Source organism: Zootoca vivipara, chromosome 3, assembly GCF_965207765.1.
Source record: "Zootoca vivipara chromosome 3, rZooViv2.hap1.1, whole genome shotgun sequence".
In the NCBI taxonomy this organism is placed as follows: Eukaryota; Metazoa; Chordata; class Lepidosauria; order Squamata; family Lacertidae; genus Zootoca; species Zootoca vivipara.
This window is the reverse complement of record NC_142586.1, coordinates 34,773,668-34,800,919: the sequence shown is the minus strand read 5'-3', so window position 1 is coordinate 34,800,919 and position 27,252 is coordinate 34,773,668. Positions and strand designations below refer to the sequence as shown.

The following is a 27,252-nucleotide window of genomic DNA, read 5'->3' as shown; positions in this document are numbered from 1 at the left end:
ACACAGCAGTATGAAAAAATTGAGTCCCAGAAATTAAACCTAAAAGTGGGAAAGGGGGAATGGAGAATCCACAAACATGTTCATGTACAGCCTACTGTTTCTAGCCCTACTGCCCGCCCGCTTAAGTATCATCTTAGGCTTAAGTCTAAGTTGCCTACACTTAGCATGAGAATTGTGGTGCATTACTTCCCAAGAAGCCAACAATGGAAAAAATGCACTCTTAGAACCATTCATTTAATGCACATACAAGGAGCCATATATTTGTGAATCAATATGCATAAGTACGCATAGCCATTACAACTGGTAATAGATAATGGTGCATTCCTATGCACACTAATTCAAAGTAACTCCTTCTGAACTCAGTGGGATTTACTTCTGAGGAAATATGCATGAGATTGGGTTATTAGTGCAACAGGTAAAATGAACAAGCAGCAATGTCTATTAAAAATATATCTCTTGTAAAAATAAAAAAGTGCAGCTGACAATTGTAGGTTAGTCCACAAAATTAAAAACAAATACCACCTTTAGAACAATTCACTGCTGGACATTTTGCAAATGTTTGAACAACACAGAAAAACAAGTGTTTCAACAGAGCCATTCAAAAACAACAGAGTTGAAGGTATATAAAAGCTGAGTGGAGTGTTTGCAATGTCAAGTATAAACAACAAACTGTAACCTTGCTTAGGAGAAACTATATATATATTCCTCAGCACTTTGAAAAAAGCAAAACATTGCTTTCTCTCTGCATCTATTAGAAGTTTGCTCAATTTATTAACACCAGATGCAATACCACAATGCTAAAAAATAAACATGCACTAGATATACAACAAATTTATAATTTCAGAAAATCTGTTCCTTATAGTTAGCGAATACATGAGACCTTGGGTAAAATCCAGTGCTGCCATTTTACTCATGAAATCACTTTTGATCCATAGGAGGCACCTGCCAATGTAAGAAGGAGCGGGGATTTTCTTAGATTCCCTTTCCTGCTGAAATCTCCTGTATGCCCCCTCCCTCAAGAAATGTTTCAGAGGGTTGAGATGCTGTACAGAACAGCATGGAAAGTGGTAGTGGTGGGCTGCAACAAGAAGGGGGATTATCCCTGCTCCTATTGCATCAGTGGATGCTTCCATTGGATCTATGTGAGCAACACGGCACTATTCACCACTTTTCTTCACCTTTAAGTGCATTACCATGTGAAACAGGTAAAAAAGAATGAAGAATATCTGTTCAGCACCAATAAAAATTCAATAGACCTTTAACATTCCTGTATATTAAAAACATTTATCAGTATCACTAAAGTTTATCATTTTGTTCTGTTTCAAGATGCAACTGATTTCTATTTACAGCAGTTTGTTATCAATAAAACTTAATATTTAAAAATCTATATTCATAAAAGTATTGCAGAAATTTATAACCTTTGCTTTTTAAAAATGTACATACAAGGAAGTCCCGTGTAAAAGGTTCACTGAAGAACTGAACCGACAGAAGAACAATTTTATTAAACTTTGCAAAACTCCATTTGAAGGCAGCTCACATTTCAACATTCAAAAATCCTTAATTGCTGCTTGCTTATGAAAACTAAAGTTCCAGTAGTAAAGGTGAAAATGTAAACCATCATGCTATTGAGATCAGTAGAAAATGTAGTTTCTACAGGCATAGCATGTTCAGTAATGATTCTGTAGAAAACAGTTAGAATGTAGTGATATAACAGGCGACTCAATAGTGGTCTTGAACAGACCTACAGTTATTGTAGCTATTTTAGCAGCCAACAGTTGCTTTTTCCAGTTCAGCTTTCCCCAATCCTAAACAGGACAACCAAATTTAATACATTCTTAGACTTGTTAAAATTTGGATTTGGTTTGGCATCCAAAGACTCATAAAACATTGACCTTTTGCAGTCTAAGAACCTGTAAATCCACCAACTTTACATACTGTGCTTAAATCTCAGTTCTGAAATAATTAGGTACCCAAAATAAGAAAAATAGAAAAAAGTAGAAATGAACATAAAAAAAATATTGCACAGCCACATTACCTAGAAAGTAAAGTTGATGTTAAAAAAGCTCCTCACATGGACGATATAAATTACCTTCCATATAAAAAAGTATAAATAATTCTTAAAATGCAGCAGCAGCTACAGTTTAATATCACACATTATTTGATTCATCTATTAATGAGGTAATAGCCAAGTCTGTGACAATGTGTTTATTCCTACTGGAAATATTTTAGGGCAGCAACAAGAAAAAACTTTTCTAAAAATATGTCCGAGTCCAGAACAGCAATGTGTGCAGCTCTTCCAATGAGGGAATCGGCTGTGTTTGGCAATGCACAATGCACATTATAACGAACCAAATTGCATTCCTTGTTTTGAAGAACAGGCAGAAGCAGATTCTGGATCATTTCAGCATATATTGGTCCTGCATATTTAAAAATAAAAAGTTTGCATTATTGATTTATTCTGCTGAAACCTTCATATTCCTGCTTTCTATCAAACAACCCTCAGAATGTCTAATAGCAGTAATTTAAAAACTTCAGCTTAAAACAATCCATGAACACAAAACCTGAGCCATCCAGAGCAAACCCTCCTCCCAGCAAATCGACAGGTGTTATTTGTTTTAGTATTTCAAAATTGTAAACCACCTTGTCTGCCTTGTCAAACCCAGTATATGCATGCAACAAATGAACAAAAAACCCCAGTGAGTTTAGCCCAAAGGCCTGCTTAAAAAGCCAAGTTTTGGCCGTCTTACACAATTGTAACAGATGGGCCAACTGGCCCTTTAGGGAGGGCATTTCACAGAGCAGCCTTTATTCCAATCCTCCAGATGTTTTTGGACTTCCCATCACCCCTAGATACTGGTCAAGCTGGCTGATGATGATGGGACTTGCAGTCCAAAATATCTGGCGGGGACCAGCTGGGAAAGGATGCCACAGTTGAAAAAACGCCATGTGCCTACACCTGACATACTTTGGTATTATCTGTTATATTTCTACACCACCTTTATCTTCCAAAGATCTCAAGGTGGTGTACATGGTTCTCCTTCTCCCCATTTCATCCTCACAACAACCCTGTGAGGTTAGACTAAGAGATGGTGACTGGGCCGAGGTCACCCAGTGAATTTCATGGCTGAATGAGGATTCAAACCCTGGTCTCCCAGGTCCTAGTCCAACACTTTAACCATTATGCCACAATGGCTTATATAATGGAAGGACAAGCAGCAGGGCTTTTAAACTGAACAAACCACACAAACTGATTCATGTAGGAGTATTCTCTTCAATGTTGTCTAAGGAATAAACGCCAAATTGCTTCACACATGTCTATGTATTGGCTGTTACCTGTCTGTTTATCCTTCAAAGCTGTTTTACACATCTCAATGCGAGCAGAATGATAAGGGACATAACGATCTTGTAGAGACCCTACTAATACTATGTTTTTGAAATACTGCAGACCTGGGGGAAGACAAAAGAAAAGAAAAGGTTAATACAAAGCAATATACAGTATAACTACCACATAGGTTTCATTCCAAAACGTATGTAAAGTAGCACTGAGCTTCCTGGGGGGCACAACATAAAACAGGTGTTGTATGTAAATGAACTTCCTTCTACTTGAGATTCCAAGCTTTCTATCAGTGCCATAAATTACTGCATTAAAGGACTGGTATCACACCTCATTATTAGAAGACATAGGCAAACTTTAGAACACCTGCTATTACTGAAAATCAGTGACTGCATAGGTACAAGAAAAAAGCATCTTTATGGTCATGACTATCCAAGTTATCACACTAATGTATAAATCAAAGCACATTACTAATTAAAAGCAAGAAAATATTCTTAAAGATTTCGATACTGCTTACCTGCCTTTTTACTAAGTTTGTACAAGAAGGTTTGCCGGGGGTCAGAATGATCTCGACAGGTCAACTGCAATAAAGACCCTGACTTTTTCCACTTCTGCATAAACCAGAGACCTGTATATTTATATACAGTACATGTGAGTATATACAGCAGAATCATAACAATATTTACTCAAATACTTAATGTGATATGTTACTGGTAACCTAGTCCCCAATTTATGTTCATTCCATACATCATCACAAGGATGTTCTATGCATTTCACAATTCACATCCTTTTAATGTGTTATCAGTGTACACAGCAGTCCACTGGAAGAATTAGCTGAAAGGTGCTATAGGAATTTCATAAACAGAAACATACATACATACAAAAATTCCTGCATTGGACCTGCAGGATTATTATTATTTTTGATTAATATTTTATTTTTTGATTAATATTTTATTTGGACCTGCAGGATTATTTTGGTTCCCTCATATATCTCAAAATATTCAGTTTGTTGACCTTAGGGTTGTTTATTGTTCAACACTTCTAAAAATATTTTAGAATATAAAGTGAATATATCTATTTCTAATAGAATATATCTATTAGAATATATCAGAGAATTTACTATACAGGTTTTAAATGAAAAATGCAAATATTCACACTTCTGATCATTTGGAGAAAGTAGAGTATTATTTAAAAAAATAAAAACAAGATTGGCACAACCCTTCTCATATTCATGAGACCTGTTTTAAGAAAAGAAAGCAAGGAGCATTATATCTACCCTTTCCATCATTTTACAAAAGGGAAGGCCATCTATCATTGTTTAATCCTGGCTGCTCTATCTAGATACAGATTCTCTACCCATATATGCTGAACAGTCTTGCTTATGTAGAGTTGGCGTTTCAGTTACAGAAAGGAAATTTTGATTGGCATGTCAGAACACTAATCTATTAACATTTCATTTTTGGACTGAAATAGTTCTTTGGAAGAATTTCATTTAAGAACTTTAATTTCTGAAATTAACATTGCCTGCATATCTAGAAAGATTCTTGGTCTTATACCCTGTAGATCACTAATGAACACCAACCGCTAAATTTGTACCAAGAGCTTAAATTTAAATCTTCCTTGAAAATTATCTTCTAAGCTCTTTTTGAAAATCCCCAACATCCAGGTGCTTGTAGAAGATGCATTTCACCCTGTCTTCCCCACTCATTTCCATGAGAGAAGGGGGGGCAGGCATAACGTATGTATTCACACAAACATCCACTGAACTTTCAACATGAAACCAATTTACTATTTTACCTGTATTAACAAGAGCACTGCTGTTGTAGAGTGTACCAAGATGTGGTCCAGACAGAGATAGGAAGGTGTAAAGTTTGATGAGGTAACATCTAAACCTAGGTCTTGTGAGCACTGAACGGATTATTAGGTTACCCAATGAATGCCCAATAAAACTGTAAAAGACAGGAGGGGGAGAAGGAGTGTGAAATTGTTTTTCTTAAAAAAGTTTGCAAATGAAAACTGGTACATTATCTTCAGCTTTCCAAAACAATGACCTATAAATAGCAACAAATAATACACATTTCCTGCAGATGCCTCTAAATTGGTGGTAAGGAGAATCCAGCCCATCTCCCCACTGGGTTCTCAAGGCCATTTTGGCTAAGCCATGGCACCTGCCAATCACCTGACATCATGTGAAGGCCGGTAAAATTATAGATGAAAACAGCATTGAAATTTGGCTGCATTCCTTTGTAGCTGCAATACAGAGGAATCTTAAGATGAACAGTTAAGATAGGTCGCCATGAACATGGCTTTTTAAAGATAAACTTTATTGTATCTTATGAATACACACACACACACACACTAATAACATAAGATAGCAAAAATAAATACATATAATAAATACTTGCATTATAATTGCTATATTTAATATTTTACCGCCTAGAGAAACTATTATATTCATCCACATTTATGCTATACTAATTTGTCATAAATTCAGTAAGAGGATTCAATTTACCCTGAATTTATCTTCCTTCTCTCAATCTGATCAATTCCATTATCTTGTACATTGTGGCTACCTTCCCAGTTTTTGTGAACCATTCCTTCACTGCTGGTGGTGTCACCTATTTTTCAATTTTTTGTGCAACCACCATTCAAGCAGGCTACTATTACTATCTTAACTCCTTGTGGTTTATTTGTGGATCTAAATACCTTAACAAAATTATTAGGGGTTCCGATGAAAAAGTGTAAAATGTTATTAATAATACTATCTTTATAACCTCTCTCCAGAAGATTTTTATTATTCAACAGGTCCACCAAATATGTTCCATATCTGCCTTTAAGCGTTCGTGTCTCCAACACTTTTCGTCACTGAAATTTTTTACTCGTTCCGTGTGGAGTCATATACCATTGATATAGCAGTTTGTAATGATTTCCTTGGATGTTAACACAAACAGACTGTGTAGGTTCCTGGGCAAAATGTTTTCCTTACTCTTGTTCAGAATTTCATCTATTATTGTTACCCATTTCCCCATAAATTTGCACCCAGATTTCAAAGTACTCAGAACCCTTTTCAGCTTTTCCTTGTCATAATTTCTCCCCTGAAAACTTGAGAGTTAATACAGTGAGGGTAGGAAATAATGCAATTTGCCTCTTTTGATCTAAGAAGTAAATAACTTGCCTGTATAGCATTGCTGCTTTCAGAGCCCCCCACAGTATTCTATTCATTTGCTATCATTCCTCTACCTGCCTGTGGCAACTTCAATTGTGCACGAAGATGAGATCAGTATGCACATACATTATCAAATGCTTTGGCTGAGAAAGTACTAGGAGCACCAAAGCTGTAGGAGACTAAGTAATGACATCTTATTGTCCCCAGCATGGCATTTTGAGATATACTATTAGCAGCTATCAGAGCTAATAGCCACTTGCAGATGGGGCATAAAACAATGATTTTGACATGCACCCTCACATTGTTCAGGGTCCCAGCCATACCTTTGCTCATGATTTCCATTCCATGCCCAGACCTCAGTGTTTGGTTTATTTTCTGACACTTAATATTACATGATGATGGCTGAGCGTGTTCTCATTTAGTTATTTTTTTTTAAAAAAACCCCTATTTTGCACTTCTGCAAACCTCTTGATTCCCTCAAGCATGTTGATACCCCTCTTTTATTTCTCAGTGGCCCCATTTTGGCTCCATTTCTGTTAGGACTCACCACTGGAATCTGCTATTAAATACGACTGAGAGACCTACTGTATTTTCAATGAATTTATCTGAATTAACCATAATACGTGAATCAAGTGTGAGGAGATATAGCTTAGTAGTTTCTTCAAAATGTGTGCTTTACTCAAAATCCAAGATCATGGCTTCAAGTTGCAGTTGGCTTTTCCGGAAAAACTACTCAAACACAAAATGGATCAATTACCTGATTTTTGAAATTGTTAGGCTGTAAATTTGAATGTATTGTATTATTTCATCCAGAAGGCGATCCGTCATTGAATCAAAATCAGCAAATGTATCATTCTGTTGGGGAAAAGTTCAGTATTCTAAATGAAGTCATTTCACGATAAAACAAATTCTTAGTCAGTTGCTCTGACAACATAGATAAGAACTATCAAAGATAATAAAGAGTAATCCCATGAAAGAAATATTTTTCTTGGGGGGGAGCTACTTTTTGTACAGAGGATAGTTTTCTCCCAGAGGATAGTTTGCTTTAAATGTCTCAAAACAACCACGTTTCATATACAAAGGTAAAACTATACTATGCTATTTCCTTCAGAGGCTCTGTTTTCAAGACTAAGCCAAAATATCTTAGAAGTATGACTATGTGCAACAGCAAAGTAAACTTTATAAAATAAAATTCCAAATTCTACAGCAGGCTTCTTCAACCTCGGCCCTCCAGATGTTTTTGCCTACAACTCCCATGATCCCTAGCTAGCAGGACCAGTGGTCAGGGATGATGGGAACTGTAGTCTCAAAACATCTGGAGGGTCGAGGTTGAGGAAGCCTGCTCTACAGCTTTTAACAGCAAAACCACTCAAGCACAATGAAATTTTCACTTATTAGCATACAATGAGAGAACTCTAGCAGAACATCACGGAATGTTCTGTGAAGAGTAAAAACAGAGTTATTTCTATGGTACAGTCTTATGCATGCCTACTCATAAGTCCCACTGAGTTCATTGAGATGGACTCACAAAGGTATAGGATTGCAGCGGCAGCTGCAAGGTTAACTTTGCAACCTAAGAAGAGATTAGTAATTAGAGATGAATCAGTCTATATGAACTAACCATAGGGTGTTGCATTAGAAATAATAACAATAAATCTTTTCAGCACTTGCAAATACCTGATTTCTCTCAGACATCAGAAAATCTATACGGCTTCCAGGAAGGCCAAGTTCAATGTAAGTCTTTACTAGTCTTAAGTCTGCACTATTACCTAAAATAAAGAAGTGAAGATCAGGTGTTTGAAATGCCTACTTTCAAAAAACGTAAGTTAAAATACTTATGCATAACATTGTACAAGTGTCAATTGTATTCTTTTGGTCTGAGACTTCACTAAAATCAAAGGTCTGCTAACTCCCAATATAAACATTGTTTTTGCTTCCAAATATAGAATATAGTGGGAAGTAGGTTTCATGGCTTATATTAGGATAATGGCTCAACAGATTAATTTCAATCTTGGCAGTGTGAGGATGGTCCGTGCCAAATTTGGGTTAAAAGGGATAAGAAATGGCTTGTTTTGAATGAGTTAAAAGTGGAAAGATTCCACCATGTTAACAAGTTCTGTACATTTTTCTTCCATTGACTTTACTGGGTTGTTTTTCCAGAAAGATTCTGCCATTTGTACTGAATGTTTCAGGAAATCTGCTGCTTGTTTTAGGTTAACGGGAATGCCTAGTACAGTGGTACCTTGGTTTACGAACTTAATCCGTTCCGGAAGTCCCTTCTTAAACCAAAGCGTTCTTAAACCAAGGCGTGTTTTCCCATAGCAGCGGGGGGACTCAATTTACACTTAACAGGAAGCGGAACATGTTCTGCTTCCAAGGCAAAGTTCACAAACCAATACACCTACTTCTGGGTTTGCAGCGTTCTTAATCCAAGTTGTTCATAAACTAAGCTGCTCTTAAACCAAGGTACCACTGTTTGTGCTTTTACCCTTGAGTTGTGCAATATACTTTTAGTTTTTATACAAAAAAAGGTCAACAGTTTCTGACCAGTCTTAGCCCCTGGGAGTTTAAAACCTTGTTGTTACTAGACAAGATCCTCACAGACCAGAGTTTACATTTCAAATACGTCAAGAGGTTAGAAGTTAGGTGTAAAAAGAGATGGAAAGAAGGCATGACAGGAGATACCGTAAGTCAAAATTGTTTGAAAAGCATTGTTGGGGCATGGTGATATCTTTAAAGTGCACAGCAGCTGGATTTCTGATGGGCAGCTTTTGAAGGCACAGGACAGCTTTCAAGAAAAAGGAGGGACATTTAGGAGCAACTGTGAGACTGTGCTTTATTTGATAAATTTCCTCTCCCCCCCCCATTGTAACTTTTAAAGGTTAAGCTTGCCAAATGACATTAAAACCCTCACCTTTAACAAGCATACCATGTGCAGAAATCAGATGGTGTGATTGTGGGGTCTGAGAAACAAGATGACCCCTGCTTATGTTACTCAACTAACCATTTGTTACAGGTAGAGAAGAAGAAGCAGCCAGTAAAAGTTGACAACTCCATTAGTCACCAGAGCCTAGTCCTAAACTTATTCCATTTAAAATATTCAGTCACTTAATAGGCATATTAAATTGCATGTGAAATCATTCTTGTGTGATTTCTTATTAATAAGTGCATTTCTTTCTCCCCCCCCCATTGCATTTCTCATTTTCAATTACGCCTGATCAGAGAGTTGCAGGAAAAGCCTTCTCAAAATGTTATCAAATTCAATTAAGAAAAAATCTTTTAGTTTTAACATGCTGTGCTAAAGGCTTTCCATGTGGTCACATTGAGTGCAGGGGAAGCTACAATAATGTTGTAGAATGGAGTGTGAGATATGTGGGAAAGCAAATTTTAGCATTACATAGGGCACCACTGAAATGTGAGAGCCCAAAGACTGCCATTGATAGCCTGTGGCATAAAGGGGATATTTTAAAAATAACTTTTAAAAGCATGTTTTCATTATTCCTAAATGTACAACTCACCTAGATTTAATAGTATCTTGCAACAATGGTCTTCACAAAGATTTGTTAAGAACACAGTTCTCTTGACACCGGGCCTATAAATGCTACCTGCTGAGGCCAGGAGATACACGTAGCATATCTATGCTTAAATAAACCTGTTTTTCTTCAGTATTATTTAAAGCAGGGGTAGCCAATGTGGTACCCCTCCAGATGTGGTGGACTACAACTCCCATCATCCCTGACCATTGGTTATATGGGATGATGTGAGCTGTAGCTCCAAACAGCTGGCATCACATTGGCTACTTCTGGTTTAGTGCAAATTCTCAATCTAAACCAAAACTTTATCGAAAACTTAAAGTATTTTCTAATCCATTATCAGCTGCTGGAACATACCGTCTAGGCCATGCACACAAACTATGAGATGAATGCCATCATCTGAACTTTCCTCCTCGTCTGTGCTGAAATAAGGAACTGAAGATGCCAGTCTGGGAACATCACTATACATAAATCCAGGGAGCTGAAGTAGTTTCAGTTCCTCTTTAGCATGAAGGAATCTAAAACAAGCAGATTTTATTTAACTCAGTTTGGTAAATATAAGTACGTTACATTCATTTGATTTGTTTAACTCATCTATATTTAAAATTATAGCCAATTGCAAATCCAGTATCTCTGATCAGAAAATGTTGAGAGTATGTGCTCACCAAAATTACTTAAGGCCAACACACTCCCCATCCAAAATATGGCTTTTGCAATATAGCTACAGCCTAGCCCTTCCTTTGCAAGGTACTGCAATCCCATTTGCTATGCTGAAAAATCAATTAGTTACAACACCATACCACTCGCAGCAGTTCACAGCATTAGTGACAGATAATTCCTCGTGGCAAAAATGCTTTAAAAAGGCGATCGTCTTTATACCACCTTCAATTTGAATCCTCTAGCTGCCGTTTCTATTATAGAAGCAGCACAGGCAATATCTCTGTCACACTCAGCAAAGATCAATACCTGCACAGGGCTGCAGACCTTTGCGCAACCATCTTGGTTGGTTTGCAGTGTTTCATATGACCATGTTGTATTGGCATTGTGCTATGCTGTGACAACTACTTCATTTGCAGAATAACCCAGGAAATTGAGACTTTAATAAGCTGCTTAGAATTTAAAAGTTATTCCTGATGCTCCAATTCATGTCTTATTTAGCAATCAGGATGCAATTCATAACCAAAAGCAACACCCAGCAAACCATTTCTACAGAAATGGACCCCATCCTGAAAACACTGAAGTTGGGGGCCAAACTAGTTGTGAAGGTTGAAACATGGTTTGGCACTGCACAGCTGGATTTTAGAAAACAACAAAAATAGCTGGCACCAGGGAAGCTGGATTGCATGTGTGCCGTGGCAAGATGGGGGCTTTAACCTTTTGCTCCCACCATGGTCCCAACCAGAATTGGACCACCCCCTGCACTTGCTATTGGTATTAGTGGGAATCTTCCTCCAATACGGAATTGCAAGCTGCGGTGTGTATGTGTAGTGAGCTCTTTTTCAAATTTTGTGATGAAACAAAGCTCAAGAACATATCTAAGGTGGATTATACTTTCATTCTAGCAGCAAGTCCGCTCAATTCAACTCTGCTCAAAATAATCTTCCTCACACTTCACAGGTGGATCACAGTCCTGGTCATTATGCACATACCTCAAAACTTTCATATATTTTAATGTGGAAATAACCTGGAATTCTAGGTGTAGCAAAATGAAGAAAAGTAGCAAACCACCACCAAACCCAAAAAATAAAATGCAAATGAAGTTTGTATATTTTCTTTTTAAACTGGATTTTAAAAAGAATTGTTTTAAACCATTGCACTTACGCTAGCTTTTGTGGCTTGGGAGAATACTCATACCAGGAGACAGAAGAAGCTGTAGTGCAGGACATGCTGCAGGGCTGCTTGAGAACTGCATTTGATTTGTCTTTCGAAGACCATAACACGCCACACGGATAGTCTTTCAATGCAGTGGGAGCAGCCAAACTACCTGGAGCACACAGTGGAGCCACGTCTGTTGCCTCCTCAAAATAATCACTATTCAATATTTCTGTTATAAAAGGTCCCACAAATGCTAGGTCAAGATCTTCCTCAGCATCATTTGTGGCTCTATACAAATTACTATCACCTGCTTCCTCAAAATAACCATTTTCAACCATGTCTTGATCTTGCTCCTCCTCTTCTTCCTCCTCTTCTGTTGAAATGGAACAGATTGTTCCCCTTTGAGGGCTAACTGAACTGCTATTGTCAGCAGAATGTATTTTGGAAATATCTGTACTGCTTTGATTGCCAAAGTAGTTTTCTACAAGTCCTTGCTTCAGCATATCATTGCCTCCTTCCGAGGATACGATGTTCATGCTTGTGAGATTTTCATCTTTTGCAGCTGACAACTGATCAGCCAGTTGTTTTTGCTCGAAAGAATCACTACATTTTCTTTCACTTGGTTGCTTCACACTGCCCTCTGGATAACTAGACACTGAACCTGAAACAACACAGGACTTGCCCAGATAAACAACTCCTGAAGGAATTTCACTTGTCTTTTCCACAGTGTGCAAGTTTGTATCAAGTCTTTGAGAATCATTACAAATTGCACCAATATTCAGTTGCAGGTTGCGAGAGTTCACATCCTCAGATGTACTTTCATCAAGTTGTAGTGGACATTTTTTATCTGAGGTTGAGGAAGGCAGAAATGTCGCTTCATTGCCTGAATACCCTACACACTGCTGTGGCAAAACTTTTGTTTCTTCACTGTCATCACATGTTGTCAACTCAATTGCTCCCAGGTCTAAAACAGTTTTGCTATCACTTAATTGGCATTCAGGTACATCGGATATCTTTGAGTTTTCATCAGGGGACAGATCATCATCAGAAGGCAGAGAGTTTATTGATGTCAGGGAGGACTGTATTTCACTAACAGCACTCGTACTTTCAGTGCAATGACTCTCTACTGGGTGTTTAATATTATTATCTGGTTTAAGCAATAGTTGAGGAAATATTCTTTCACTGTTGCATGCACTTTGCCCTTGAGGAGTGTCAAGAGCCACATCTGTACTTGGGAGCATTGCAAAAGAACTAGGTTCACTTTCTACACCAGAATCTGAAAACCTAGATGATGCATAGGTAATACTAACATCAGGCAACTTAAGTACGTCTCCACCTACAACTGCAACAGAAGTTTCTTTTGTAGATTGAATGGGCAGGTTGGTGCCAACCCTTGTGAAGGAATCCTCAGTATGCTGGAAGTTTGTTTCTTGCACCACTTCCTTTTCAAGCTGCAGTTCTTCTGATTTAGGTTTTCTCTCGCATTCTGAACTTTCAAAGGTGGGCTCCTGCAAATTCTCTATACGTGAGCCTTCTGTCTGTAATCCAATACGAACAAAAACTTTATCTCCTCCACAAATATTTCTACAATATGGTTTTACTTCTATTTTTGTAACCCCCGGTGAACCAAAACAGTCTTCAACAGTACTTCTGGGGGTCAAGCTGCTGCCCCCATGAGTACCCCCAATGCCTGCTTGGAGGGTATCAGATTTACCCAAAATGACTGAATTTGCACAATGAGAGATGATAGAGCTGGGGTGGTTTTCCTCATTCCCTTCCAGTTTGGCAGTTCTTTGTTCAGTTCTACATGGTAAACTTCTAAACTCTTTCTGGCTGATTTGCCTCATTAAGTTCTTCGCATCGGAAGCATGGCCACCAATTGCAGAATCCAGCCCTTCTTTCTGGTCCAATGAAGGCATACCTTCAAAGCACTTTGAGATGTCCTCAGGTACTGCACTTTTCAAGCATTTGTAGCCTACGAGGACTACAGAGTCCTTAGAGTTTTGTTTTACTATTTTTTTGGGATTTTCAGGTTTCATTGTTTTCATCAATTTAGTAACCTTAACTTTGGATTTGTTTGCCTCTTGACATTGCACTTTTGCAGACTTTGTGAATTGTTTTTCACTTTCTGAGTGCCAAGCATGGGAGGCAACTGAAGGTCTGTTTTTCAAATCCGGGCTAGCCATAAAACTTTCTTCAGAATCTGGTTTATCAGGTTTCTTGGAGTCAGACTTCTGATGAGCTGTCAGCCAGGGTACATCCATCTCTTATTTAAAATAAAAGGCAAGACAATGTAACTTATTACACACCTGAAACTTTTACTAAATTGCAGTTTATAGATTTAAAATATGAGTAAGTGAAGAATGTGTTTCAAGAACATTCATTTATCTCTAGATAAATAGGAAACTGCATTATATTGAATCAGACCATTATTGTCTACACTGACTGGCAGCACAGGGATTTCCCAGCTCTACCTGCAGCTACCAGGGACTGAACCTGGGAAAATCTGCATGCAAAACATGTGCTATACTATGAAGCTATGGCCATTCTCTGGACTCTCATCAACCAATAAATAAAGCAGACAGTTTATGCATTTTTAAATATTAATTAGTATTTAAATATGCTGAGATCTAGGGGCAGGTGGTGAACTTTTCACATTTGTAATAGGTTTTTGAGACTTCCCTTGTAACTGTCGTACCATGTAGTACCATATACTGTACGACCTGAGAAGATGCTCCCAAATATCAGGTTAGGCCCCCAATGCAGCAAAAGGACTTGCAGGAAGAAATGGAAGCCAGGAAAGCTTCAGTGCACACATCCTTAAGGTTCTGGCTATAGTATGTTTCAATGTGTAAAAGCAAGGATAGCCAACATGATGTCATCAATATGCTGTATGACTATCATCCTTGTCAACTGGCCATGCTGGCTGGCTAATGGGAGCTGGAATTACACAACACCTGGAGGGCACCATGTTCATAATTTTTTCAGGACAGAAAATTTCTAAACTTTTATTTCAACCCCCTACCCCCCAAGACAAAACCCAATGATTTACCTTCAGTAACAGAATCTAGATACCGATCTTCAAAGATTATAGGCAAGGAGTTCAGATCGCCATCTAATTCACTGCATTCAGTAGGGAGAGGCGGCAGAGAACTACAGAAGGAGGTGCTTTTTATGGCAGTACACATCTGAAGGTAACTTTGCGCACTGAAAGATACAATCTTATGTTAAAATATTTGTAAAAAAGTAAGCATCAACAATAAGCTATAACTGAAAATACAACTGCATTTTAATACGGTACAATTAAAACATGAACACTAATGAAAGGTCAAGTCTTAATAATGAAAATTATATTCAGTACACCTAAATTAGATTTGATTAAAGAAAAACCTTTATGCATTTACCAGCAGAAGTGATAGCAGTTTGGACCAGTGCCATACAGGTACTGTTCTAATTGCAAAGCAGGGCTATAAATGTGTAGTAAAAATGAAGGAGATATTGGATATATAGGAAGTTACATGACAGTAGGTAAAAAGGGCTAAGGAACAGACTAGGATCCATGGAATAATAAAAGCAGAACATTTGTGGATAAAAGTGTTTTACATTGGCAATGAAAACTGTTCATGTCTGAAGAACGACCACTCTTACGTCTGGAAACACTTCAACTTCGTAAGCTTTTTTCGTGTGTGCTAGAGGCTGAATCAATAAAATCCTCTCAGCCATTCAATGCTACTGTCTGAATGTAGTTCCGTTGGTAGAACTGGCCAATATTAAGATTCAACTGGCCAATATCAATGGAGAACCTGTCCCACTCCAGAGAGTGTTCGGACTCCAATTCCCATTAGTGCCAGTATGGTCAATGGTTAGGGATAATGGGAGCTTCAGTCCGGCAACATCTTGATGGTGACTGATTCCCCATCGCTAATGTATATGAAAGGCCATCTCACACCTCACGTTTGGAGAAAGTGTCAGATGCAATTTGTAAGTTTTTTAAATACATACAACCATAAAAATGTATTAATTATTTAAAATATAAATAGCTTAATACTTTTTTAAACATCCACATGATGTACAACATAAAAACAAAAAAATATTAAAACAAAAATAGAATATCTCCTGCACCCTTCATTGCATGCAGGACTGCTGGTGCTTGAAACAACATTTTTCAGAGGCCAGAATGGCAGCAAGATTCATGCATGGGGAGGGAAAAGCAGGAAGATTCCCAGCTTTTCTCCTCCCCAGGTCTAGGGTTTGAAGAGAGGGCTGAGCTGCTATCAACACTCTCAAATAGTTTCCCACCATTGGTTTGGATTCTTGCAAAACACAATGGATTATTAACCCCTTTCTTCTCTACCCTGGTTTTTAGCTTCTGCTTGTAGTGGGCTTCTTAACACCAACTCATGCATCCTAAGTGATAATAATGTCCAAAATCCAGTGGCAAAACTCTGCATGGGAGAGCCTGACGATCCATGATGGGGAAGGGGATGAGCGAAAAGGAGGCAACCCGTGGTGAGCAATCCCATGTCCCATATTCACCAGACTTAATTATCCTTGCCAGCTCCTGCGATGGCCCGGTTGATGGGATCTCTCCCACTAAACTCAGGGCCTTGCTGGCCCAAGGGCTGACAAAGAGACAGAGCCACTGCCACAGGCAGTGTTTGCTCCACTAACCAAGCCCAGGTTGAGGACTTCCTCCTGCTGAAGTCACTCCAACCTGTCTCCAATAAATTATCCAGTGAGTCAATAAAGAGTGCAAGGTTGGACTCTCTGCTGCTGCTGGGAAACATTGCAAGAGCAACTTTTTAGATGCTGCTGATCTCTCTCTTTTACTACCAATTTTTTTATTTGTAAAAAATCCATTCCAGCCAGAGACAGACAAGAAGGAAAGGAAACAGAGCAGAGGTTGCTAAATCCTAAAACTGTTACAGCTCTGCCAATGCCCTGTCAATAGGATCTGGGTAGGACTGGAACTAGGGAAGGGAGGCTCTGTCTCACCAGCAGGCATGCAATTTCTGTTATGTATATCCCTGGCCTGGGAAGCAGATAAGAGCCTCAACACACCTGAGGATCTATTCTTCCACTGCAGGTTAACAGTTATTTGCTTTTCTCCCAATCTAAATGCTATTAATCCATTTATAGAGGCTTCTTTGACCCAGCAAAGATTTCTCTCAATGAAAGGGGGGGGGGAACCTAAGAAGATTTTTGCCAATTCCTCCTTTCACCTGCAGCCCAGCACACCACCTGCTACACTATTCTGGAGGTCCCACAACCCTTTGGAATAGGATTTTTTGGGGGAGTAGGGGGGGTTACAGGAGAAGAAGCTTAGTGAGCTATGGCTTAATATTTTCAACTTAAAGGTACTTACTGTAGCTCTTGGTATGCAAGCGCTGCTTCCCTTGGATGTTCAAGACAAAAAAAAGCTTCAGAAAACCTACGTACCTAAAATGTTTCAAAGTAATAAAACGAAAGGTACACACTGAAATAAAAGTTTCATCACTCTCTTTTCTCTTAAAAAAACAACCCCCCCCCACACATAACGCATCTATACTATTAAGTCACAGTAAAAGTGCATTTTCAGTAATCTTTAAAAACACAAATTCACAAAAAACATTGGCATGAAATAGCAAATTAAGCTGGGTCAAGTATTGCAGCAAACCTTTCAAAGTCATAACTCATTTTTAATCCATTTAAGTGGTTGTATATTTTAATGAGAAATATGTTGCGATATGGTGGGTTTTTTTTTTAATAGAAAACATTTAGTAAGTTAAGCAGAATTACATTGTGGTTGCATACACACTATACCTTTAAAGCACTTTACTTCCTCCAAAGAATCCTAGAAATTGTAGTTTCTCTCTCACACAGCTACAATTCTCAGCACTCTTAAGATACAGTCTCCGGGATTATTGGGGAAAATAATGTGCTTAAATGTATGCTGGGCACGCAGACTGTGTTTCAGGTTATGTCTCCTTTTTTCAGATGCCCATATAGAAACAAGTAAAAAATGGAACATTCAAAGTGTTTCAACAACTCAAAAAGTACTCAGACTTGTCCAACTGAATGACACACTCTTTCCACCCACTAATATGAATATGGCATCCATGAATGTTTTCTCGTCTACTATGTTTTCTCGTCTACTTGGTGTACACTATGCCCATTCTGATAGCCCATTTAGAGGACTATTATTGAGGAATTAGGTGGCAGATATGTCATACCTATCATAAACTCATGTATCTAGGTCTCTAATGCTCAGATGGCCCTTCCACACACTTAATGGCTATCCCATTAATTACACAAGTCTTTTCCAAAGGTTTGCTTCCTACTTCCTCAATAGGATGTCCTCCAAGCCAAGGAGATCAGTTTTCCACAGCAATTCCACAGCAATTAGTGAGACATCCCTATAATACCCTTGAAAGTGTTGTCTGGGTACAGTGGTACCTCTGGTTACGAACTTAATTTGTTCCGGAGATCCGTTCTTAAGCTGAAACTGTTCTTATACTGAGGAGCGCTTTCGCTAATGGGGCCTCCTGCTACGCCCGTGCCTGTGGCGTGCAATTTCCATTCACACCCTGGGGCAAAGTTCACAACCAAAAGCAGCTACTTCCGGGTTAGCAGAGCTCGTAACCTGAAGTGTTCGTAACCAGAAGCGTTCATAACCAGAGGTACCACTCTACTACAAATGTGAGCCAATTCACATTTACTGGAAGCAACATGCAAGTGCCTCCCTGCGCTTTCTTCCCATGTCACTCTGGGAATACAAATATGAAGGGTTTACAGATTACCTACAAATATGAAGGACTCACATTCTCAGGACCAGTAGTGTCGCTCCTTCCTACATGAATATTGCCCTCCCAAGAATTACTCATTGCTTTGCTGAACTCGGTGGGACTTACTTCAGAGTAGACATGTACTGGGCTGCACTGTTATAATCTTCAGGGTGGTTTGGTGCATGAGGTGGGGCACCAATGCTGCACCACCCTCCCAGTACTGGTGGCACAGCTGGTTGCCATGAAAGGCCACAGTAGGGAGGTGTTGAGGTGAGCATTGGATGCCTGCCCCAGCAAGCAGCAGCAGCACAGCTGGGAGGGCAGTACAGTGGCACTCCATCTCACACACTACAGCTGTTTTTTGGACAGAAAGAGACCTAGTTTTAAGAGCTAAACCAGCCACATTGCTTTAGAAATTAGTTTTGTGGATGACACACTCCTGTGCTTAAAAGTTGTATCACAACAGAATGAATACATACACGCATTGTATGATGCTCTCGTGCTAGCAATGCAGTGATATCCTCTTGGAAGTTAACGGCCTCAAGAAATTGTCCCCATAAAGCCATCAGTAGTGAACAGAGCTGTGCAAGATGCATGTTTATAAGTTCTGCCAGTTCATCAGGATTCTCCATTTTCTGCATCAACAGAGAAAACAAACTTGTATTCTTAGAAGTAGAAACTCTAGCACGTTGAGAAAGTCCTAATAAAGTTTTCTTCTTCTTCTTAAAAGTATCTTTAAAGATTAAAAGCATTTTAAGTTTTTTAAAATAGAAAGGGATATGAATTCATCTATCCATTTGCCTTCCTTTGAGTTACGGTATTGACTGTTTTTTAATAATTGGTAATCAACCTTAAGCTTAAAAATGACACTACAGTCTGTACTCAGACTTTAGAACTTCAAAGCCTCTGGTATTCTCTAATAAGAACTATTTTTCTGGTTCTGACAAAGTATCCATTTAGTCAAGGAACCTGTTTCCAATAGAAGAAAGCCAGATGTTTCAGGGAACCTAAGAGGACATGGAGGCAAAAGCCATCTTCATTCTTTGCTTACCAGCAACCACGATGCAAATGTACACTGCCCCTGAACCTAGAGATTCCATTTGGTTACAATGACAGATCTATCTTCCTTAAATTTGCATATTCCCCCTTTAAAGCAATCTATGCCTGTGATTATTACTGCTGTACAATGTAAGCTAATTATGTGTTGTGTGAAGAGGTATTTCTTTTGGGCTATCCTGAGCCTATTGTCAATTTCTGGAAAAACCCAAGTTTGGAGAGAGGGAGAAACTGTCACTTTCACGACACAATTTTATAGAAATCTATAATGTTAAAAAGGAGACACATATAGATGTCAATTTGTCTAAAGCAAAAAACCTCCAAATTCTTTAATTTTCCTGATAACAAAGGTGCCCCCATCATGTAATTATTTAGGGTTGCTCTTTTCTGAACCTTTTGCCATTCTGCAATATCCTTTTATAGATGGTGTGACCAGAACACAGTATTCCAGCTGTAACCATAACATACAGTAGGAGTAGATAGATGTGTTTATACTGGCCCTTTTATTTTCAGTTATTTTCTTTATAATCCTTAGAATGTGATTTGCCTTTTCCACAGCTGCTATTGATTTCTACATTGAGTTGCTTATAAACCACCCCATGGTCTCCTGGATAGCCACCATAGGTTCAATCTTATCACTGTACATACATGTATATAAGGTAGCTTTCGCCCCAAAGTGCATCAGTTTATACTGGCTAGCTCACATGGCATTTTGTAGCAATTTGGATTTTTCACTATCCTTCAGAATTTGGTGTCATCTGTCTCACTGCTCATACTTCCACATCATTTATGAATTAGTTACATTTCTAACATACAGTACTATAAGCCCCAAACAAATCCTTAGGTGAGACCAGTGCTTATTTCCTTCCACCACAAGAACTACTTGTTCCTCTTAGAGCCTTTTTAACCAGTTCAGTTTGTAAGAAGACCTCTTTTCTTATCCCATGACTGCCAAGCTTGCATAGGAGCCTTTGTAGAAAGACTCTGTCAAAAGCTCATTAGGCAAAGTATGTCTACCAGAGTACTCATATCCACGTATCTATGAAATAATGCAAATAAAAATTAATTCTTTAGAACCACAGTTAGCTACCGTGTTTCTCATATTATAAGACATGTCTTATATTTATTTTTTCCTCAAAAAAACACACCATGGCTTATTTTCAAGGGATGTCTTATTTTTATTACAGTACATGGGTAGTGCAGTAGCTCCCCCCCACTATCGTGTTTTGTGTGTCCTGTTGCAAGTGTGTGTCCTCTCGCTCCCACACCGGGCAGTGAGCTGGGGAGCGGAGGTGGTTTTGCTGAGTTGATTGAGTCAGGCAGGCAGGCAAGGGAGTCACCCTGCTATTTCGGATCGCCTGAGGAAACGTTTGCTGCTCTCTCCCCCCCCCCCCATGCCTGCGCCTCAGCCGGGCGCACATCCTCAACCCGCTTTGCCTTCCGCCCCTCCCTCGCTGCCAACCGACCCCCACCCCATTTCCCCGCCTGAGGTAAAAAGTCCATACCGTAGTTAGAGCCGGTGACTGGCTGCCCAGCTACCGTATGTGAAGGCCGAGGGAGGAGGAGGGGTGGGTGGGAAACCTCTCCTGGCCATTTCCTCACCTCCCTCGTTCGTTCACGCGCTTGCCTGTCTGCAAGTGGGGCTTCGCGCGGCGCGTGCAAAGGCTGCATCCGGGTCCCGGGGCTTCACGCGGCGCGCGCAAAGGCTGCATCCAGGTCCCGGGGCTTTGCGCGGCGCGTGCAAAGGCTACATCCGCGTCCCGGGGCTTCGCGCGGCGCGCGAAAAGGCTGCACCCGGGTCCTGGGGCTTTGCGCGGCACGCGCAAAGGCTGCACCCGGGTCCTGGGGTTTCGCGCGCCGCGCGCAAAGGCTGCACCCGGGTCCCGGGGCTTCGTGCACTGTGCGCTGAGGGTCCTGCCGGGTCCCGGGGCTTCGCGCGCTGCGCGCAAAGGCTGCAGCCAGGTCCCGGGGGTTAACGCAGCAGCAGCATCCGGTTCCGAGCAGCCCCCTTCCTTTTCCTCTTCTTTGCCACAGACCTGCGGTATGGCTTATTTTCGAGGTATGCCTTATATTTTGCCACCTCAGAAAAATCCTGCCATGCCTTATTTTGTAGGGATGTTTTATAATGTGAGAAACACGGTATTTAAAACAGTATCTAACATCTGGAAAAAAAACCCTGAAATGAAAGCAAGCAAGCAAGCTGTGAGTTAAGATTTACATGGATCAGAGAAAAAATACCTTTATTTCTTCACAGAGTTCTGACAGGCGTGCTTCTACATCTATATTCTCTGAAAAGATTAGAGTGTATGGAAAATGAATATTCCTAAATTTTAAGCTACATTTTATAAATTGCAGAGGGAGATCCCATTCAAATCAGTTCAATTTTTAAAACAAAGCTTTTTGGTTGTCTTGGAAGTTCCTTAAATACTGTAGTCAATGTGAAATCCAGTAAATTTCCCAGCTGAGAGTTCAGCTAAGAACAAAATCCTTCTGGTTTTGCAAGCAAGTTCTCATAACCACATTTATTAAAACACTATTTTAAATGTTACTAGACCATAGATAAGGTACATGAATGTACACTTGCACCTCTTTTGAGTGTATATTTTAGAAAGACTTCCAAAAAGCAACACAATGAAACTGAACACACAAACAAAATTTAGACCACTTCCAATTTACAATGAAAATCTTGCTGGAGAAAGCAAACTCGAAAGAATTCCAACAATCCATATTAGGGCAATACCTCTATTAGGCCTACTCAAAAGTCACAAAATAGAATACAGAATGCAATATTTTGAGTTTTATAGAATCCTTCATCAGGTTAAATGTTAAAAAAAATTGCAAGGCAAAAGGGAGAGAAAGATATTGTTTCCTGGTTGGTATTCAATCCATTCAAGTACATCTGGTAAGAATCTTAAGGTGGAGTGTGAGAGGAAGCAGACATTCAGATGAGGTCCTTTTTAGATGCCATGCAGGTATCATATTGCATTGCAGCTTCCTTGGAAGGAAACATACTAACAGCAGAGTCCCCATCTCTGAAAATAAAGCAGCCAATTTTATAACAATAAAGGTACGGCCATGATATGGATTTTGTCTTAATGGCCAATACTGCTAAAACCTTTTGTGTGAAATGGAAAACACCAAATTTAAACGTACAAAAACTAGAGGAAGAGGATCTTATATACCTGAATAGAAGGCTTTATTCTCTGAGGAAACATTCCCTCAAACAGCTGTTCTGTTGACCATCTTTTAATCTTGCACACCAGCTGAGATAAATCTATATCCCTATTAATGTAAAGGACTACCTACCAGTTAGTTTCTTTAAGCCTGTTCTCCACCTAACAAGAAACCTGGATGTTTCATCTAAGGATGGAAAGGGAACAATGCAACAGTTCATCCAAACCTCCCTCCCTCTTTCCTCCATACACCTCTTTTTTTAAATATCTAACGTGATGAAGAGTTCTGTAGAACACCAAAGGTTGTTCACTATTTTGTAATGTTTTGGGTGACCCAATAAAGGTTCCCTGATTTTTGCATTTTTCCTTTTGAGTCAAGACAGCTACCTTTACTGGGTGATCTGGAAAATTTAGATCTTGCATTTAAAATAAAAAGGTTTTACATTTAAATATGCTGAAATATTGGGATGGGTGATTAGGACATATAGGAAAAGTCAAGCGGAGGCATTACTATTACACTTTGGATTGGATCATAAGTTCCTAAGAGTAGAGCAATTTTCATGTCAGACTCCCACTAGGGGGAGGGAGAAGGAGACACTGATTTTTCCTTCCTACCGACAATCTGTTCAAGAAGCTTAGGGGACCTTCTCAAACAGTGTGGAAAATGGGGGGACTGCAGTGGGAATTAGTGAAAACAGCTTCTCCCACTTCTGCTCCCATGAGTTTCTGCTGAATCAGTCCCTTCCATTTGCAGTAGGGCAAGTCAGGATTCACAACATTATATTTAAGCTGATTTTTTAAAAAATAAAATAAAATTCTGATCTTAAGTGCAGTATAGATAATCATATTAATAGCAGAGTGTCTGTGGCACACAGTCAACATGAATTTCCTAGGTTTTTTCCAAAATTAATTAAAAGGCATGAAATAAAGAACGTGGTCTGTGTTAAATTAAATATGAAAAGGGAGCTTTGGAGATTAGTTACAGCATTAAGTATATTTGTTTAAAAATTAATTTACTATAGCTTTAAATCACCACCCCTCTTCTGCCCCAAAGTTCTCCCATTCAATTTATTTTTAAAATTGAACAAACAACACTGACCATCCTTTGAGAAATGTATCTGCCTAGTCCAGGCATAGGCAACCTTGCCTCTCCAGATGTTTTGTAACTACAACTCCCATGATCCCTGACCACTGGCCCTGTTAGCTAGGGATCATGGGAGTTGTAGTTACAAAACATCTGGAGAGCCAAGGTTGCCTATGCCTGGCCTAGTCAAATGTTACTCTTTTCTTGGAGAGTAAAAAAAACCCCAACAGCTTAGCCTTTCATTCAATTTTTGTATTCCAATATAGATTGCGTCATTTTTGTTCCACCTTCCCTATCTAAGTATTCTTTCCTGAGTATTTTTCCACCTAGAAATAAACTCCTGGAAAATAAATCTTAACTAAAGTTACTGTTAGTTAAAACTATTTTGGATACAAGTGTTTAATAAGAAACACTTATATTCTGAAAAGAATTTCAATGAAAGTTTCACATTGGTCAATATCAAAAGCTTGTGAAATAAGGCAAGCCCTTACCTGGAGTCAAAAAAATGTTAACAAAGGAACATGTGCCGGGAAGCGCATTCCATAAATATGGACCCACAACTGAAGACCCTCTCCCTTGTTACTACCAAACTTCTCTTAGAGGGGGGACCTGGAGAAAGGCCTCAGTTTCTCATTATGAGACTGATGTGAGATTCTAGTATGGACTACAGAATGTTAACACACACTACAGTTTCCCTAAGTGCCACATTTAGCTCTTCTGACCTGAGATGTGCGGGCCTAGGGCAGTATACAAATTTAATAAATATTAGTATTATACAAGGAGAAACTTAAGCGTAACTAGGAGTGCACACATATTCCTTTAATGCCAAAAGTGGGGAACCTTAGGTCTGGGGGCCAAATCTCTCTATCTCTCTGTTTGGCCCTTGGATCTTTCTGTAAATCACACTCCTCACCAGTGCTGCACCCTGCCATTCTCAACTACTTTTGCCTAACTTGGACATGTTCATGAACTGTGTCAATGCCTCTTGCTTGCCTGTGTGGAGGATAGAAGTGTGTGTTTGTGTGCGTATGCAGGAATCTCTGACTTTTGCTTAGCAGGAATTTAGCCTTCCGAACAAAGGTAAGAGCTACATCTGCTGTTCTGCCAGTTTTTGCCTTTGGTCCCACCCAACACTGGCATCCAAGCCCCCCAAACACTGTTCATGAAGAATGTGGTCCTTCTGTATAGTACTAACATGGCATTGATTCATTTAAAAACAACACCTGACTTTTAAATATTTGTATAGATTTTGTAATAAATCTTTATGTTTTCTAAAATATCATCCCATATACATATAACCCATGAAAGAATTCTGTAGTTTACAGTTCCACATACAGCCATACGAATTCAGTTAGTTAAGAAAACAATTAGTGCTACTCCATGTTTATTCCTGACATACCTTGACATCAAAGTATATGGGCAAGTGATTTTACCCTCCAGCTAAAAAAATTATTCTTCAAAAAAATATACAAGAAAAACATGCTACTCCTGGGGTAGATTAGTTCCCATCATAACAAAAAATCAATTACCTATCCACATGGCTATAGAATTCATCTGGCGGTAGTTCCTTTGTGCAGAATATTTTGATTATTATTATTTAAACAAAGAAGCACCAACTGGCTTTGCATGAGTGGAGCTCCATGCAGAGGGATTGCCAATAAGGGCCAATACAGCCCTCCTTTGCCCTTGTAAATTATGTTCACACATTGCATCAGCCACTACCCAGAAAGGTTGTTCTGTTTGCTTTCCATTGGTCAGGTAGTTTGCTTTCCATTTGCTCATTCAGTTGTGGCCAAGGATTTGGTCTGAACTCATTTAAACACCTGACCACTGCTAGATTGAGAGGGAGGACTGGGGGCAGAGGGAATAGAACACACACTAGGCTCTCATTCTGGCTAAAGGCCAACACATACAGAATATTCTGTTAGACCCCATGATAATCCCTCTACTCAGGCACCTGCAGAGTTTGTCTGAGGCCTGGGGCAGGAGTCTTGTTAGAATAAAGTTATAAACTCAAACAAAAAAGCAGGCGGTTCCTGGTGGGGTTCCCTGACAAGTTTAGCCCTCCGAAGTCTGGCTATACCTGCCCTACATGGGCCTGCCTCTACTCATACGAAGGGGGAACATACTCTAAAACACAACTATATTCACAGGCTGTTAAACCAATCTAAATAATTCTAAAAGTATGTTTCTTTTTGTGATTTAACTAATCAACAGCAGCTACCACATCTTCTAGCTAACTAAGGAGGTTATAGGCATGCTGATGTTCAATTATAAAGATGGTAGCAAAATACAAGCTTTCATCAAAGGCTACCTAAGAGATAGAGGGAGCAAGAATATGAGGCCCAATATATTTTTCTTCCAAAACAGAAACCAGGTATTAAATATTAGCTCTTAGAACTTAAATCTATACTATTATGTTACCACACAACAGAATATATCACACTATGCAATCATTTTTGGTTTATTAACAAGAGGCTAACTGAACTACCAGTGAAATGAGCTCATTTAATCAGCACTTCAAAGGCCAGATAGAGCTGTATACAACCTTAATTTGAATAAAGTTAAGAGCCCTTTTACACAAGGTGTGGATAGCATCTTTGGGTTCTTTGCTCCTGTTTAAACATGAATTATAAGGAATTATTTACAAACAAAAAGCTATGATGTTTTATTATAACAAATCCTAATTGGTTAAGCCGCTTAATAAAACAACATACCTATATAGGCGTGTCCCTGGATTCGTAGATATTTTCTTCTGAGGAGGCGTTCATAAAGGACCTGCATGCTGGGCTTGGCTAGTTATAAGGATTGTACACACGACTAGTTACTACACTCCTTTTTCCACCTGTGTTTTATTATTATTATCCTTAAAGTTAGTAAGAAAGTTTTATCACTCACCTAGTAATTAGTGCAATTAGATGAGAAAAATTAAAGAAGAGACTTTAGGAAAGTTCTAGATAAGGAGTTCTGGATGATGTACATTATGAATTTATTGGATTCTTATCACCTGTTTGGGTTTTCATTTGTTAAATCATGATTGCCCAAATGCTAACAATTTCTGTTATGTATGATGCATATTTTATTTAATAAATTATTTAAAAAGTCAATTTTGAAATAAAAATGTACATCAGATAAATAAGTAAATGGAAGGCAAAAGGAAAGACAGAGAATAGCAAGTCAAAAGAAAAGAAAAGCAAGGTTTTTTCCTGAAATTTAAATAGGATTTTAGAATTATTTTTCCCAAGAATCCCATTTGAATCTCATTATTTTGAAAGCTATTTTTTCCAAGAGAAGATTCTATATAGCTTATAACTAATAAACACAATA

General features: G+C 38.9%; 1 protein-coding gene across 4 annotated transcripts in view; it reads right to left on the bottom strand.

Moving 5' to 3' along the window:
• Window positions 1-437: 437 nt before the first annotated feature.
• FAM135A (family with sequence similarity 135 member A) overlaps window positions 438-27,252 on the bottom strand; it is a 51,652-nt gene continuing 24,837 nt past the window's right edge. For 2 of the 4 annotated variants that reach the window (XM_035109672.3, XM_035109670.3), the window contains exons 10-22: window positions 26,643-26,720; window positions 21,907-21,956; window positions 19,092-19,247; window positions 17,214-17,287; window positions 14,901-15,055; window positions 11,855-14,114; window positions 10,391-10,551; window positions 8,178-8,269; window positions 7,258-7,355; window positions 5,132-5,283; window positions 3,852-3,962; window positions 3,334-3,447; window positions 438-2,417 (exon numbers count right to left, since the gene is read on the bottom strand). In XM_035109672.3, the coding sequence (XP_034965563.1) occupies window positions 2,212-2,417; window positions 3,334-3,447; window positions 3,852-3,962; window positions 5,132-5,283; window positions 7,258-7,355; window positions 8,178-8,269; window positions 10,391-10,551; window positions 11,855-14,114; window positions 14,901-15,055; window positions 17,214-17,287; window positions 19,092-19,247; window positions 21,907-21,956; window positions 26,643-26,720 (3,707 nt within the window). In that variant the 3' untranslated portion in view covers window positions 438-2,211. The remainder of the gene's footprint in view (window positions 2,418-3,333; window positions 3,448-3,851; window positions 3,963-5,131; window positions 5,284-7,257; window positions 7,356-8,177; window positions 8,270-10,390; window positions 10,552-11,854; window positions 14,115-14,900; window positions 15,056-17,213; window positions 17,288-19,091; window positions 19,248-21,906; window positions 21,957-26,642; window positions 26,721-27,252) is intronic. The other 2 variants (XM_088665844.1, XM_088665843.1) reach the window with 1 other exon arrangement.